This window comes from Strix aluco, chromosome 1, assembly GCF_031877795.1.
Source record: "Strix aluco isolate bStrAlu1 chromosome 1, bStrAlu1.hap1, whole genome shotgun sequence".
In the NCBI taxonomy this organism is placed as follows: Eukaryota; Metazoa; Chordata; class Aves; order Strigiformes; family Strigidae; genus Strix; species Strix aluco.
This window is the reverse complement of record NC_133931.1, coordinates 5,131,040-5,148,890: the sequence shown is the minus strand read 5'-3', so window position 1 is coordinate 5,148,890 and position 17,851 is coordinate 5,131,040. Positions and strand designations below refer to the sequence as shown.

General features: G+C 42.0%; 1 protein-coding gene across 2 annotated transcripts in view; it reads right to left on the bottom strand.

The window, feature by feature from the left end:
• Positions 1–2,992: 2,992 nt before the first annotated feature.
• TRAPPC9 (trafficking protein particle complex subunit 9) overlaps positions 2,993–17,851 on the bottom strand; it is a 536,307-nt gene continuing 521,448 nt past the window's right edge. For both annotated transcript variants that reach the window (XM_074833224.1, XM_074833277.1), the window contains 2 exons: positions 13,327–13,550; positions 2,993–6,175 (listed from right to left, as the gene is read on the bottom strand). In XM_074833224.1, coding sequence (XP_074689325.1) covers positions 6,008–6,175; positions 13,327–13,550 — 392 coding nt within the window. In that variant the 3' untranslated portion in view covers positions 2,993–6,007. The remainder of the gene's footprint in view (positions 6,176–13,326; positions 13,551–17,851) is intronic.

The window sequence follows — 17,851 nt, the reverse complement described above, 5'->3', positions numbered from 1 at the left end:
TGAAATCTTAATATACAGCGTAACCTATTTTTAATGTCATGGCAGTTACATAACCCATTTGGCCTTGATTCATCTCAGTTAACTTCAGGCTCCTTGCAGAGGTGTCTCTGGTCGTAGCTCTGTACCGTTTCTCTCTGCATTTTCACCCTCCCTTATTCTACCCTGCTGCTTATTTACCCCTGTGCTGCCCCGAAGAGAGCAGCAAATGTGTCCATGAGGGATGCTGCAACCTCGCAGGCTTCAACAGTCTGTGCAATGATGGAGCTGCCCATCAATAACCCCCTCACACGTGTGTACACACACTGAAGGAAAACACTCCCCTGCCTTTTCATTCCCCTCTTCAAGCCAAAACCATTGCATGGGTTCAGCCGGGTGCGGCCACGTGAAGAGGTGACTCAGGCAAAGGGATGGGGAGGGAATGGCATCTGTGCTCTGGGTCTGAGCTGGTGGGAAAGGAGGTGGCAGGCAGGTGCCTAAACCGGAGCATGGCATCAGCCATCGGCCCGGACCATTCTGTAAGAACTTGGGCAGAGTCTGGAGAGCAGAGGGGCCCTGTTTCTGACACAGATTAGTGATGACATCCTCATAGCCATTAACAAGATGCTCATTGTTAAACTGTTTCAATAGTTGGCCTGATTTCTTTCTGGCAGTGTCTACATTGTTTTGTTCACACTGAATACATGCTGAAAAGGGGCTGAAATCGCCTTTCTTCAGTCATGATATCAAGAGTACATTGGGCCATAATGAATTCTCCTCTTCAGAGCACCCAGTGGTCCCTCGTCACACAAGCAGTGCTCTGCTTCCTCATAGCTAATATACGCCTTCCCTTACGCCAAGTTCCTGGGAAGATTTCCTATAGATGTGGAGATGGGGAGCCTGAGAGGACATCATCACAGCCTGTGCTGGTACCAGCCCTTCGAAGAGGAACACTTGGAAGAGCAAATGCAAGCAGAAGGTGGCTGAGCACCATCTCGCCTTAGTACGCAGCTACTGGGCACAGCCTTGGGTGTAATGTGATTTCCCAAGCAAGTCTATGCACATGATTTATGCCTTCAAGGTTCATTACTGTGGTTGGTATAGATATACATGAGCACTTACTGGCCTGGAAGGATCTTCTGCACTCCCAGACGTATATATCTATCCCTCACATATTAAAACGACAGCGCCAGATTTTGATGAGTTATCTTCTCCTTATACCACAGTTCCTGGGAGCCAGTGGTGATGGTTCATGCAACGTAATGGGACAGAGGCCTCAATCTCAAAATTTGCGGGTTCAAATGCAGATTGTGTATCTGGACCCAGGTTTAGCAAGTTCCCCAGGCAGATGTGTGACTGAATTAGCTGTAATCAGTGGGTCTATTAATGTGCTTAACATTAGGCACATGCTTAGTTATCTTGCTGAATCAGGAACACAGGGAAAAAGGGGAATCAATACATGTTAAATGACGTGTCACCTACATACAGCACAAGTCCCATTGATGTTATGGAATTGATGCATCATTAATGTAGTAGCCTAAGTATTGCTCCAACAAGCAACACCAGATGGTAATAAAATAGACAAGGTCCCATTCAACTGAAATATCTCAAGATGCTTTTAAGAGAGGATATGACAGCCAAACTCCAGTTTAACAACTGAAATAGGGTTTGAAGCATTTTTTTTTTTCCCCAGTAGATGACCAAAGTGTTAGGTGGGCTCTGATGGAGATGCAGAGAAAGGAGAAAGAAAACAGAAAGGGACATTGTGAGAGATGACTTCTAAAAACAGGCCCTGAAAGAAACAGGCCTGTGAGAAACAAAGTGACAGACGTGCTGATCCTTTCTGTTGGAACCAACCAAAGAAAAACAGAAAAGCAGTGAGTGGAAGAATTGGTGGGAAGGATGAGGTGAAAAAGAGAGATGAGAAACCAAGAGCTAAAATAGAAAGATGCTGGACAACCCAAGAACCATGACCTAAGCCCCAGAATGGTCTAACCTGCAGAAGTAAACATGTATCATTTTACACTGAACATGAAAATTGTCCAGATCTATGTACCTTCTGCATTAAGAGCATTAGTGTTCACAAACCTCTGCAAAGCATGTACTTGTAGGAAAGCCTTCAAATCCCACCTATGCCCAAACCACTGAACTGTGAGACCAGAGCTCTAGATGTTATGCGTAACATCCCGCGGAGCTGGCAGACAGCACTGTTCTACTGTGCGCAGTGCAAGTGGGATGGATGCACAGTCCCCTGTCAGTGAGAGACAAAGTGCCCTCACCCAGGAAGGGAGCCTGAGGATCCAAGGAAGGGAGAGTGCGGCTGGCTCTAAGGAAAGCTTAAGAGCTTGTAGACTGGGAACCTAAACACAGGACCCTCAGGACTGTTTGACAGAAGGAGCTCAAACAGGCTGGGACATCAGATGGTGCACACAAAACAAGTGCTGCCAATCAGTCTTCCCAGACATACCACCTCCATCAGTGGTTCTCCTTCCAGCCTTGGAGCTGTTTCTGTAAAGGATGGAAAGGATCATAGAATCATAGAATGGTTCGGGTTGGGAGGGACCTTTAAAGGTCATCTAGCCCAACCCCTCTGCAGGGGCATCTTGAACTACATCAGGTTGCTTAGAGCCCCGTCCAAACTGACCTTGAACATTTCCAGGAATGGGGCATCTACCACCTCTCTGGGCAACCTGTGCCAGTGTTTCACCACCCTCACTGTCAGTATGAGGATACTGAGGTATAAATAACCTTTCACATGAGTGCATCTCTCTCCCCTCAGCTGACAGTTAACGGACACTGACACAGGAGTCACACCACAGAGCATACATCTTGCATCAGCTCTGAGTTCTCTGAGTTTCTAGGAAGAGAAAGTTTGAGTGAAGCTGAAATTTCAGTGCCAGGGTCAAACACATTCTTCCAAAGACTGAATGCAGCATCAAGAAATACGTTATTATTATTAGTAAAAACACACAAGAACACTATCAAGAATTGTAGACAGAAGAGACAGGCAGAGATGTAAATAACACAAGATAAGTATTTATTCAGACAGCTAAATTTACACAACTTATGTTTCTCCAATGCATACATAGATTGGACCAATGCCTGCTCTCAGCAATGGTGATTTAAATTAGGAATGATTTAATTCAACCAAGTGGGATCATATCAGATTTACATCTGTGTAACAATGCGCAGTTTGGCTCATCATGTTCAAAATAATAGCTGGGTGGTTCGGAGAAATAAAAACAAGTTTTCAATTCCAGAAAAAGAGAGCAGATCAGAAAAGTATCATCCTTTTTTCAAGCACTGCAAGGACCATTCCTGACAGCAATCCCAGCGAAAAATTCCATTAAAAAGAAAACCAAAAGTGATGCAGCATTCTCATTTCAAGTACCTTCCCCTTCCCCAAATTACGCTGACACTTAAATATTCTCCTTCTGGACAAATCATGAATGAACCCCAGAAGGAAGAATTTCTTGTGTTTAATCTCTCTCACCAAGTAGAAGTGTGAGCAAATTGGGAAAGATATCATAAATGCCAAAAGCAACTAAGCATCAAAGTTGACAAGGGACAGAGTGGTCTACTATATAATGAACAGATAGACCATTAAGGGTCAGTTCACACATAAGAACTTATATTTATGAGCACATATGACAGATTTATAATGGCATATTAGAAATACGCAGCTTGCTTTTGTTACAGTAAAACCTGTTCCCATTCCAACAGCTTCAGCAGGCTGTGGATCAGGATCCTTTATAAGTAAAGGGCACAGGAGTGCTGCATCCCAGTATAGGCTTCACAGAACAGTATCCGCTGTTCTCAGAGAACGCTCTCAAAAATAAACTAGGAAATGATCCTTTAGCTGGGTAAGCTAAAGCATCCTGACTGCAACAGCACCTGCTTCACAATATTTTTGTTTCAAATGCAATGTGGTCCTTACAAAGCTTTAGCTGTATTCCTAGCATCTGTAGATTACCTCCTGGGAATACTGAATAAAACCCAATTTGGATTTCGCTGCAACAGTGTTGTGTAACATAGTACAGACACATGTCAAAAGCAAGCTTTTATGGAGAAGATTAACTGGTTTAATTCCTGCTCTCCTGGGATCTTATTATATGCCTATGTAGTGACAGAGAATTCAGCCTCATGGCACAAACTGGTCAAATGAGCTCCACTAATGCAAAAAACATGCCCAACTCAGCTGCTTGGACCCTCTTTCCATGGGTGTCTCTGGCCCAGAACCGCCGTTCAAGCCTAAGGAACAGTTTTCTTACTGTACATTGCATGCTGGCAGCTGACAGAGCAGTACATCATTGCAAGTAAATCTTCAGCTGGTCTTAGATTTCCATCAGTTTAAGACTGAATACTTCCACTCTGGCATTCCAAACTGTGTACAGAGCCACAGCTCAAGAAAAAACACTGATAACATTGCCACAATACAGTTTTTTAGAAATAATACCCTGCATGCACTGGAAATATAGCTATCATGCTATAGCTATAGTTCCTTCAAATTAGAAATATATTTAAGATGAATACATTAGTCATTAGCAAACACGCAATAAATTGAGTTTTGAGCACTGTCATTCCTACAGAAAACACCAGTCACATCTAAAAGTACAACTGGGCATGGTGCAGAGAGCCAGAACAAGCTATCTGGGCTCGTGCTCCACAGCATGAGCAGGGTGGACCAGATCAGGCATCAAGTGGTGTGCCCACATTTGGGTGAAGCCTAAACAAACAAAAAAATCTGCAAAGAGGTTGTGCATGTAGATTCAGCACATAAAGAACTAACTGGAGCACCCCTGCAACATCTTGCTGTATCCACTCCTGAAAGTATACTACCACCAATTTTAAGAGTGGCAGGCTGTAAATTTAAGAAAAGATTGAGACAGGTTTGAAAAATATGGTCCACAAAAAAATATATTAATCATACATCTAAGACATCTCCCTGCTTTACACGGGATAAAAGCAGGTCTCTTTATACAAAAACATTATTCTGAAAGACAACAGACTACCTTTTCAGTATATTCATCAACTACTTTTATGGTCAGGAATTCCATGGCCTTAATGGCCTAATAATTAAACTTAATCATTCTAAAATTAAGAAGGAAAAAACCAACCACGTAGTCAAGTCCAGTGTATTGGCATGAAAAATCTGATCCGAAGAGTTTGCAAAAACTCACGCAAAGTGATATTAATGACCAGCTGATTAGTTCTGGTGACTCTGTAAGTGTCTGCAAACGTTTCAAGCGATTGTGATTGTATAAATCAGAACTGTGAAAGCCCGAATTCACAGGCAAGCCCTAGGCAACCCAAAAATTGGCTTATTTCCTTTCGCAAGGACAAAACTCTTTAGCTCTTCATTCATTTCTTGCCTTCTTTCATTTCTTGTTCATAGATCTACCAAACTAAAGGCAGTGACTTTACCAGGAGCAAGTGGCAGTGGGCTCAGGGGAGGAAGAGAATAACTGGAGGCACATTTGCTATTCTTACTTTCAGTAACACAAGAAAAAGCATCACTACTGCTATTTACTACCAAAGACACCAAATACTCAACAAACAAGTGAACAAGAACAAGCCGCTGAACAAATCTAAGAGAGAACTACACCTCAAGGGTATATGCCATGGGTCCAGCATAAGCCAGGAGGAATTTCATAAAGATATACAACTCTTGTTGAAAAAATGCTAAAATGGGACCTTCAAACACATGGTTAAATTCAGCCCTCAAGACCTTTTCAAACCTATTGATATCAATAAAGTATATGAAACTATAATGCATATATTAGCAGTTTCAAAGGCTTTTGGAAACAGAGGAAAACTCTAGCATAGTTATAATCTCTCTCTCTCTCTGAAATTAGCTAAAGCAGCTGCCCAGATGACTATCAGCCAATTCAGAAAGTGTTCAGCTGTTCCTCCAAAGTAGGGACTGTGGCCTGGGTTGGACAGAAACAAGCTGGGGTCAAGCGGAGGATGTGCCAAGCATTTCTGTGCACTGTGGTTAATCAAAGAGCACACAGCACGTCTACAGCTTAGTTTAGACCATAGGTTCCATAGCACGGATGTGGACACTAGGAAGGCAGAACCAGGAGAGAGGCAGCTCCCTGCTGCAGTTGTCTTCATGGAATTTTATATTTAGGTAGAAATCGCCTGTGTAGAGAAAGAGAAGTGCTCCGAAGTACACAGAGTCTTTGGTCGGCTTCACCTGGAAAAGAGAACACGAAAATCAGTATAATTAAACCCGCAACAAAACAAAATAATTGCACTTTGCAATTCCGTAGCTCCTTCAAATGATCTCAAAGTACTCTAGATTCACATCTTGATATTGCCTTCACACAAAAAGGAGTAAAGATCTTGTCTGTATTCTAGCAATGGTAAAACTGGAGCATTGAAAATTAAATCCTGTATTATTCTCTCATGGAGCAAAGCTGTGGCACAGCTCAAATCACAATACAGATCTCCAGAACAGCGTTGATTTAAGGCCAATGTCACCCAAAATCTTTCCTTAGACTGCATTTATCAACATCTATATTAAAGGTCTAAATCATGTCTTTGAACGCATGTTAAACACATGGTTAAACACCATTTAACAACTTAGCAATAACTAAATTTATCCCCACTTATTATTCAGACACAGTCTGAATGCAAATTCTAATCAGGAATCTTTAATATTCACTATCATTGAAATAATTAAGTTTAGCATGAAACATTCCATGAAAAGTAGCCACCCTGATTTAACTTGTCCAAATTAAGAGTTCACACTGTTTCTACATTTATATATCTCCATCACAAAACCATTTGCAATCCATATCTTTACAACAAACATTATATTTCAGTCCATCATTTCAGCAAGACACTTAAGTAATTTCTAACTTTTACAATCCCACGACTGTTCAGCATGTGATAATGTTTGAATTAATATCTGCTTTCACAAGATGTTCAATCCAGTTTCAGGGTGCCTAGAATTGCATTAAAGTTGCTGCAGATGCAAAACATGGAACCAGCACAAAGCCGTTCTACTGTATGAAATTTATTCAAAAAATTGTGAAAAGGCAACTTCATCTCAGCAGAAAAGATCCAGTAAAAGGCACCTGATGCTCCTCCATACTGGTCTTCCCTCAGCCAAGATTATCTTACCAGTTCCTCTCTGCTCTGTGGAACCTAAAACCATCAATGCAAGATATACTCACAGGGTCATCCCTACTTTCACAGGTAGGCCTGTGCCCATGTATTTTCTTTTTTACTTGAATACTCATTGGTAATGGGCCTTTCTTTGGTCATCTCCAAACACCTTGGTGTCCATCATGTTACAGAGTCCAGCACTGATTCCAAATAACAGCATGATATACCACTGGTCAGCCAAGCCGAGACCCAAACCCAACCATAACAGAAACTCTGGTGTTGGATCCAGAAGCACTGAGCTGTCTGGATGTGCTGGACTTGATTAGATTCAGGGGGAGAAAACCTTTGCAAGGGACTTCACTAGGAACTGATGGGAGATCGCCACCTGAAACAGTGAAAGGATGAGGCTAAGGCTCCGAGACAGGTTATCAGGATTCTTGACCACTATAAAAAATTTGGTCATGTGGTAAACTGGGACATCAACAATGGGGTATTAACTGAGAAGGTGTCTGTGGACATCCTTTGTGGAAGGGCATCTTGCCATTGCATAGGAAGACCAGAACAAGGATGATGACTACACCATGGTGGGGAAGAGGGGGGACATGAACCACTAGAAAATGTTTCCAGGGAGTCGGGCACCAGAGAGCTGAATATACCAGAGAGCTGAAGACTGCCTGCCACCACCTCTAGTGAGGAAGGTTCTCTGTAGCTTTCAGATGTGAGGCGAATCAGCTGTTTGTTTCCGTTTTCTCCTATTCTAGGTTTTTTTGCGCCTTCATTAGCCAGCAGACATGTACCCTGTACAGTTCCCTGGGGTATCGGGCTTCTTTGTTGAACCTGCCTAAATTTCTGCTCCCATGCAGGGCCCTGGCTGTTCACAAGCAGCAACACCATCAGCGCTGACAGAGCCCAGGCTCCCTTTGGCTTTGGTGCTGAGCCCTTTTGCTGACGTACAGCAAACTTGTATCAGCATCGTACCATCCACGTGAGTGACCAGAGCAGCCACAGCTGTTCTCCTGACCCCTGTCCTTGGCATCTCCCCTCCTCGCTGGCTACAAGTTCTTGCCCTCTGGCATTGTGTCTGGACAAGCAGAATATCAAGCACTCTCCCCTCCTGCTTCGTTCCCCTCCTCCCGGGGCTGCCTGCCTTATTTCTGCCTCACTGAAACTGATGCAGACTTGCATCCAGAGGACAGAGATGGGCACTAATGCCAGCAATGGGTGGAGGCAGACAGTAAATGAAGCTTCCTCAGGACCCGCACCTTCTTCAAGCTCCCTGTCCATTTTCCCTAATCTAGCTGCACCATGAAGAAATATCTGTAACAGCATTGATCAGAGCTCTTGACAAGCAGGAAGGTGGCTTCAGGCACATCAACATCAACACAGCCTTTCCACTCATTTGAAGTTCCGCCTACATGGCCACTTGTACAACCACTACTCTAATCAACACTTGTGGTTTGAGGAAGCAAAAGTAGGTTGAAACCTTTGCACTGTTGAGGTGCAAGTAGCTCTGCAAGAGGCTCTTCCAGAATAGTAACTAGCTTTGGAAAGTAAGGCTGCCTTTCTAGTGGGGCTGCCTGCAAACATTCCCAGAAGACCATAAGTACATCAGCAGCAGCCAGTTCAGTAGAGGGCCAGATCCACCCCAACTGGCATACCAGGGACAGGACTGATTTTGAGGTTAAACTACCTACATTTAGGTGTCTCTCTGTACACTAAGTAAATAAGCTCCTACTACAGTGAGAAGACATCTAGTCAATGCAGCCAGTGGAGCAAACACAGAATGGTCTACCCACTCCCAGCCTATAGAGTTAGGATACAGTTGCCTAAACATAGGCACCTCGTGACATTTGGGATGACCTAAGGCACTGGGACATCTGCACAGGGTGGGCAAGATTTACAGGTTGAGTTACAGGATTTCTGGCAGTAGGTGGAGGCCAGGTGGGATACCCACAGCACTTAAACGATAGTAGACACCTACTTTTATGCAACTGAATCTCACCTCTGGTGTCTATGTTAGTGTAAGCCATGTTCTACTGGCTGCAGACTACATCTCCATTGACTAATGGGAGCTTCGCTGGCCAGCACCCATGGTAACACCTACTCATTCAGATGTCTCAGCCTGGAACTGAATCCACCCAAGTGTCTGTAAAGTGGATGTCAACATCTGAGCCAGCTGTTCAACACAAGGATTCATCTGATCAAATGTAGAATGAGGGAAAACATCCCTTGAACTCCGTCAACCCTGATGACTTGCTCTCCACTGCCTGTGAAGGGAGCTCAGGGTGACTTGTTCAGATGTGTACACAAGTCAGACGTTTCCCGCTGTAGCTGACAGTAGACACCATCCCACTGATTGCAATGCATGATCCAGCCAACCTATGAGAAACACGAAGATCACATGCTCGTGCCTGATCCGGACCAAATTTGTATAGTCATTCGATCTAGCAGGTCTGGTAGTGTCACTGCCTAGATATGTGTTTATATGCTGTGCCAGTCTGGGATGCTGTTGAATACATGCTTGCTGAGTCAAGTCAGAGTTGAAACAGATTTTACTAAAATTCCACCAAATTGTGGAAATCAAAGATGGGAAGCTTCTATCCCAGAAAAAAAATTACTGAAGAATCAAGAAAAAAATACCCACATTACTTCTCTGTTCCACTGAGATAGAAGAAAAATTAAGTTTCTAGATCCATCCTAATCCTTCCCTGACTCAGGCTACCATGTGGGACTGTGATTGCTTAGAACTAATTACTACTTATTTATACTGCTGTAGTACTTAGGGAGCTCAGTTGGAGATTAGGGCTAGTGCCAGCTACTGTTCGCTGCCCCAAAGAGTTTACAGTGCGAGTAAAACTGTGCCAAGAAAACTAATTTGTTCCAGATGGGCCACAGAGGACCTGCCAGAAGTGAGCAAATGTTCATCATAGCTTCTGAGCTGATTCAAAATGACCATCTACTAATGAATTTCTCCTCATCTCCAACTACCAATCACTTGAGCTAGCATGTGATAACACATGCAGGAAAAAAACCTGCTTAAGAATAGTAATGGCAAAAGCAGGAACAACAAGGAAAGATGAATTGCTGGTAGTTACAGGAAACTCCATAGAAGATAATTTTTTTTTGTTTTTAATTTGGCAAGAAGCAACTCTGATCAACTAATTAGTCAAAAAAACCTCACTGGTAAGAACTAAGAATTTTCAATAATATGTCTAAAGCTAAATTTCAGGTTGTAAATTTAAATAAAAAATAAATCAATGCAATGTATTTTAATGGGTGGGGATCCATCATGCTATCTCATGTTCCAAAACCCCGCACTAAACAAAAAGTCACTTTTTCTGTTAAATACAGACATAGAAAGGTAAGGTTAACCAAATTAGAAGCTGTGCTGAAAAATAAAGATTTTACTTAATTTAAAATGCATGGAAATATCTCAATATCCTTTAAAATTTTCAGTAAAAGAATTTGCTTTTTGAAGTAGTATTTCCCAGCAGAGACTTTGACACAGAGTCAGTCTCCTGCACTGAGTTGAAGTAAGAGCACAAAAGTGAATAAGCACGCATTACATTACTTCCAAGATAAATCATCTAACCTGGACTTCAAGCCACAAGAAAGGGAAATATGAAATCACATGACTTTTACCCTTTAAACAATTTATATTCATACTGTGAAGCTGCATGTGCATGCTGAAAATTCCTGTATATATCCCCCATCTTCCAGAAAGCAGCAGAAGCTGATTTTAAACTTTTTAGTTTGGAAACAAAAATAATTCTAATTTGCTGAGTATCAGGCTTAATATGAAACTAACATTTAGGAAAGCAGAGGGGTTTTGTTTGTTTTTTCCCCGGAGGAATCACATTCAGTTGAGCACCAGAAATGTTGTAGTTTGTGGATGAGCATGACAACAGAACAAATTTTCAGGGCGTGAGAAGTATCTTCGCTTGCTGTAATACCTGATGCTCCCACTTGTTCTTGACCATACAGTACTGACATGCCAAACCATATGCTAGTTCTTCATCCTTACTCCCACCCAGCTCAGCAGAGCAATAAATCATCTCACCACCTCCTTGCCAGTGTCAGTGTAAAGTCAGCCCAATTAGCTTGAACTGCTGACGAACGTAGTTTTTGCTAAACTGGCCAACTTTGCACGAAAACAAATGCTCACACCGTCTCTCCTGCTGGGTTTGCTGGGGAAGAGGGGAGCATCTTCCCACGGAGGGGCAGAAACAAGCAGCTGGGAAACAGTAGCATCTCAAGCCACCCCATTAAACAAGCAAAACAATCATGTGCCCATGACTTCAATTTATTAAAATAATGGGCACATGTATAATAGCCTCGACAGAGCAGCACTGAGTTACACCAGCAGGGAATCTGGTCCAGTGTCTTAGCTTTCATTTATAAAAAAGAGAAACTCTGAATCTCTTTCATCTCACCCAACCATGAGCTTCTTCAGCTTCTTAACCAGCGTCTGTCTGATTTTTTGCCAAATTCAGAGCATGAACACAATTCTGAGTATGTTCATTCTCCCCCGAAGCATCAGATGCACAAACCAGGACTTTCTTCTTGTCCCCAAAACAGGTGCGGCTTTCTGAAATCTTTTTTCCATTACTGAATTAGTTATTACAGAGGATGAAAGGGCCTCTGACAGCATTAGATACACTGTTTGAAGAATTTTCTTCCATGATCAGGGCTCTATGCCTCAAAGAAATATGACTAAGCATTTTCTCTAGGAGCCTGTGTAGGACAAGTGTCAATACTACATACCGTGAAATATAACACTTCTTGTCTAAGGGTTGACATTTTCTTCATTTCACCTTTTTGCATGAAAAGGAGGACAAATAGCAAACAACAACTCTATTTTTAACTTATTGGGGACTGTGTTTACAGGAGAAATGTCACAATACTGAACAATGGGGCAAAAGCGGGGACCATACTGTATGAGAAGGCTGCCTGGGCAGGCACAAGAGATGTGACCTCCTGACTTTTTGCCCTGTAGGAGACTCAATCAGAAGGTAAGAATACATCACACTGACATCTCCCTTTTCCCTCATTAGCCTGGAGGGTCAGGCCCTTAGGCAGCTGGGCATCCAAACACTGCCACTCTGATTAAAAAATCCACATTGTCAGAAAGAGAGTCAAAGAAAGCCATCTCTTGATTATTTCTGTTGACATATTTAAATTATTCAGCTAAGAATATAGTTAGCCCCCATTAAAATTCAAGTCAATTGTGTATTCCATGCTCATTAGGTTTTTGAAATATTTTCTTCCCATGATGCGTAATTGAAAAATATGCATGGTGACTATCCCTGTGGTTAACCTTTAATTTCTTTCTTACTAAGGTTCACAATATATATATTCAGTTTTGACAGGTACATTTTATTAGCAATCCAAAGAGCTGACCTAAGCAAAGGTCCTAAGTACTATCCCAAACACTCACCCTCTTCTTCATGTTTATTTTATAAGTTACCAGAAATACTGCTTATTCCACTCTGCAGCACTGTCTGTATGTTTTTCATTCCTGGTTTTTTGCTGTTGCATTTTTGGGGGGAAGGATGTGGGAGAGAGTAGTTTTATCTGTATTTTCAGTGTCTTGCCTTAGAAGCTAAAAGCTCCTAGACTTGAATTTTCTAAAGACGAAATTGAGAGAAAAATCAAAATCTCAATTGTTCTAAAAAGGGACTTCTTTGTCTCCTTTAAGCGTGTTTTCTATTTTTCTTTATAGTTTTATAAGAGTATGCTAAGCGACAAGGAAATGAAGCAGCTCATCAGTTTCGTCATTAATGTTTACCATTTTCTTTTTGCAGTCTGTTGCATTTCCTCAGGACCTGAGTAAAACTGATTTTCTGAGTTCCTTGGCTCAGCCTGGGGAATATTTCTTATGGACTAAAGAGAAAAAGTTACTTAAAATCTGTTACTGCAGGCTGCAATGGATGGCTCAAGGGATTGGCAATATGGTATTAAACATTTATCTAGGTTACCCATTCACATTTAGTCAGATCTGGAGTGACCAAAAGTTACTGTCTCTGATAGTTTACTAGTGTTTTACATGATAGGTAATTACAGTCTTAAACCATTTCAGAGAGAAAAACCTAGCAAGCACCTTTAGCAAGAGCTGCCATAGTCATGGTGCTTTCCAAAAATTAATCTGCCTTAAAATGCACAACTGAATAATGAAGCCCTTTTCTGCAAATACACGTCATCCAGAATCATGATACGTCTGATAGAAAGACTTACTGAATCGATGTAGAAGGTGTTGGATCCCACAAAGGTGATAGCATCCTGAAGCTCATAGTTGTGCACCCCGTTTTGGTAATCTTGGTAGGGTGTCACCGTGAGAGCGAAGGGCCCCACGCTGTGTTTGCTCCAGTTGGTCAGCTTCACCTCCAACGGGATGGGGTCTCCCACTTTGCAGTTCACCACGATATCACAGTCACAAAGCTTGCCGTCAACAAGGATATCTGCAAATCAAGAAAACAATTCACATGATGTTGGACTCCTGCTCTAGAAACTATTAATCTTGATAGGAAACTTAACAAGAAAAGGTAACCTCAGTGAAACCAAGAGTGCCTGACAGGTAACCTTAGGAAAGAAAACCCAATGGTGCAGTGCTGTGTAGGGTAGTGTTGCGGGGAAACTACTTGCAAAAAACAGTTCATGAAGGTCTGATATCTGTCGACAGCAGTTGAAAAGAGCTATTAAAAACCCCAATTATGATCTACACACAGGCACCAAAAGCTATTTTTTTAACCTTCTCCCTTGAAGGCTAAAGCCACAGACAACTTCTCATGAGTCTCCTGAAAATCAACAGCATGGGGTGAAGGGAAATACAAACAGGAATCATCAATACAAATGGTAACTAGATAGATACGGGGCTGGATGCCCACGTTCACATGTTACAGCCAGAACAAATCCTTCTGGATGGAGGTGACCTTTTGGAGCAGGACAGGCGTTGCCGGAATTTGCAATGTAATACCTATATTAAAGTCCAGATTATAAGGAAAAAAGGGATTTTATAATTATACAGCAGTACTACGAGCTTGTTCACTCTTTGAACTTTAATTCATTCTAGGATTTCTGTTTCTAACTTTCTACTTTTCTTTCCCTTACTGGGATAGCAGAAAATATAAAGCCTCTAAATTGGTTACTGCTGGGACAATGACAGCTGGAGTAATGTGTCCACTAACCTTGCCCATTTGCTTATACAGAACCAAAATGTTTCATTATCAACACACTATGAAATTGCTAGTCCAATTCCCCGCTCTGAAAGGGTTCCCAGTTGCGCAGTATTACTGCATTTTTCAGATGAGGGTTATCTCTGATGCACTATTAATACAGGAACATTTCTATTTCACTATGGGTTCATGTTCAGAGATAAGAGAAAGCCCTGGGCACATGTAAGAAAGCATCCTCTGTGTGAATACCTATCCCATGAATCTCATATGCCCATGAGGCATTTCGATCACTCCAGCTCCTCCTCAGTTGCTTGCCTTATGGCATACAGCATATTATTCCTCTGCCAACAGCATCAGATTTACATTAGTAATATCCCCTCTTCAAGAAAAGGCACTATTTTTATTCTTCAGGAGCTTTCACAGAAAAAAACATTTTACACCAAAGTGATTTTTATTTTTTTTTACTTATTTTTGTTTTGTTGCCTTTCACAAAAACCTACAAAATTATGCATGTTCTTGCGATGCCCTTTAGTCTGGCGAACTGAACAAGCCTTAGCACAGCAACTGGGGAAAAAAAAAAAAAAAAAAAAAAAAGAAAAGCTAGTGCCAAAGAAGAAACAAGTTCAGAAAGGGACATTTATTCCAGAGGTCAGGTCAGCAAAGCTGAGCTACCCAGATGAAAACCCCTCCTTGACCAAAGCTGCCCAAATGCAGCAGCAAGTCCCAGATACAAGAGGCTTGGCAGAGTGAGCACAAAGCAACCCTGCAGCGCTGAAGCTGCAGCTATCCAAAATCCATGCTGGTGTCCCAGTTTGAACAGCCCCCATGCCAAAACTTTCCTTTTCGTAGGAGATGTCCATTTTTTGACAACGAAATCACTGTTGAGGTCACACCCGGAGTGCTGAGTCCAGCGTTGGGCTCCTCAGTCCAAGAGACACATGGACATAGTGGAGAGAGTCCAGCAAAGGGCCAGGAAGAGGATTAAGAGACTGGAGCATCTCTCCTACGAGGAAATGCTGAGAGAGCTGGGACTGTTCAGCCTGGAGAAGAGAAGGCTCAGGGGGATCTCATCAATGTCTATAAATACCTGAAGGGAGGGGGCAAAGAGGACAGAGCCAGGCTGTTTTCAGTGGTGGCCAGTGCCAGGCAATGGGCACAAACTGAAACACAGGACCTTCCCTCTGAACATCAGGAAATACTTTTTTACTGTGAGGGTGACCAAGAACTGGCACAGGTTGCCCAGGAAGGTGGTGGATTCTCCATCCTTGGAGATACTGAGAAGCTGTCTGGACACAGTCCTTGGCAAGTGGCTCTAGGTGGCCCTGCTTGAGCAGGGGGTTGGACCAGATGACCTCCAGAGATCCCTGCCAACATCAACCGTTCTGTGATTCTGTGATTCTGTGAAAGGAAGCTATAATCACCACTGCATTTTAGGAAAGGGCTAGAAAATCTGTTTGGTGTTGGATTTCTTTTGCAATAGCACACTCTAATGTTACGGGCTTTCCTGCCCAATATGATCAAATTGCTACTTTCAGGATTGCCCTAAGATCATGAAGGTGAAGTAGTGGTTATAATGGTATCCCATTACCTGGGATTAACTGACTTGAATTTTTCAAAACACAAAAATGTGTGTGTGTGTGAATAATCTTTCTGCTTCCTAGCCTTCTGTCACAGAAGTGAAGTCCAGTTGCTTCCTTTAAAAGAAATGCACTTATATCGATTGGTTACTTTATATCAGTTTATGTTTTCAAGCTCCTTCCTGCAAGGCATGTTCTTTCATTAAAAAAAAAAAAAGAATTAAAATCTTTTTTTTCTGGTTCCTCCAGCCAGCGGGTCTTACAGCTGCATGAATGGTTAGCTCCCCAGACCAGCATGAACCTTCAGAAATACTCAGTAAGCCAAGTAGATGAATCTTTATTTTCAAGCTGCTCATCAACTTGCCTTTTAGCTTTAAAATTCAATGCTCTGCTGTAGGAATTGTAAATGAACCCTTTGCCCTCTGCCTCCACCTTTGTATCTAATAATAGCTCAGAGCATTGCTTCCTAATATCTTCATGTGAAAATAGAAAATCCAAACAAAAGGGAAGCAATTATGCCTGGCTAAATCAGATTAATTTTCTTTCATATTCCTAAAAAATTCAATTCATTTAAGATTGATTTAAGAACGTGTGTGTGCACACGTGCTTGTGTACATATTGAGAGATTATTTCCTTCTCTCCCAGCACACCCTTCCCTCCTGCAGTACTGAAGCCAAGGATCTCAATGAGATGTCAGATGAGAAAACACACATGGCTGGCATGCAAAATACTATGGAAAGGAGTGTTTAAAAACAGTCCCCTTTCATCAGAGAGAACAGCTTGGTTTGACAGGCAGTTTTACTCCCTTCCTGACACAGAAAACATCTCATGGACCATACGGATTTGCTTTAATATTTTCATCCATGAACAGAGGAAAAGCCATGTGTACAGGGTCCCATTTCTGCAGATTCAGCTCACTCACACAGATGGCATATAAAAGCTGAGACTGCTCACACCACTGCTGTGAGAGTGAATCATTATTGGCTTCAGTATACAGGAGCTCTGAATCAGAAGACACAGTCACTAGCACAGAAGACAGTGGTGGCGGTATCACCATCCTCCAAAGATTCAAATACAAGAGAAATGGTACTTCAGAAAATTAGAAGGACCAAGTTTAATGCAAATGGCATATATAAATTACATTCAAAACGTGGAAGCATAAACTCTGGCTGTCAGGGCAAAAAAAGCACAAAGACCTAACAATCTCCTTCTGCTTAAAAGTTAAATCCTTTTTTAAGCACTTTAATAAGCCAGAAGAATGCTGCTTTTTTATTTATTTTTCTTTTTCTTCCCTCTCCTTTCCTGCTCATTTACCTACACACATCCACTATGTTGGCATCCTTGGGTGCCAACATTACCCTGCAATACTAGATAGTCACAAAAAAAGGAAAGACACAGTCTCTGCCACACGACCACGAACAGGCACAGGACCACTCTATTTTACCTCTAGGACCTTCTCTAAGTGATTATTGTACCAAGAGAGAAAACATTGTCCAACACATATTGGAAGGCAGAAGATGAGGATGATACAAGCCACTGAGATGGGTGATTGGAAAGCCTTGCGTTTTCACTGAAGGGCTTAGCAAAGCCTTTTAGGATCTCTATGAATTAATCTTTTAGTTGGGAAAACTACTTCACGGCCCAGCTGATAGGTGATGCTTATTGACACCACAGGAAGTCGGGGAGACCATTATATGAAAATAATATATCAGAATTCTTACAGTGTCTTTCTTGCAAGATCTCAAAACTCTCAAGAAAAGGGAATGAATGATACTAACAGGAAGACAACCACTAGTCCACAAGAAAAACATCATTTACCATCACCTGCCAGGTGCACTTCTGTCTACATCACCCAAAGGAGCAGCTTGGAAATGAATACCAAACATTATTAACATTTTGTGTTATTTCTTCTGCTCATACTAACACAAAGTAAGTTGTTCTTGCTACTTTGTCAAGTTTCCATGTAAGCACTCACAACTCATTGACCCACCTGTACATAAAGAATCCTGA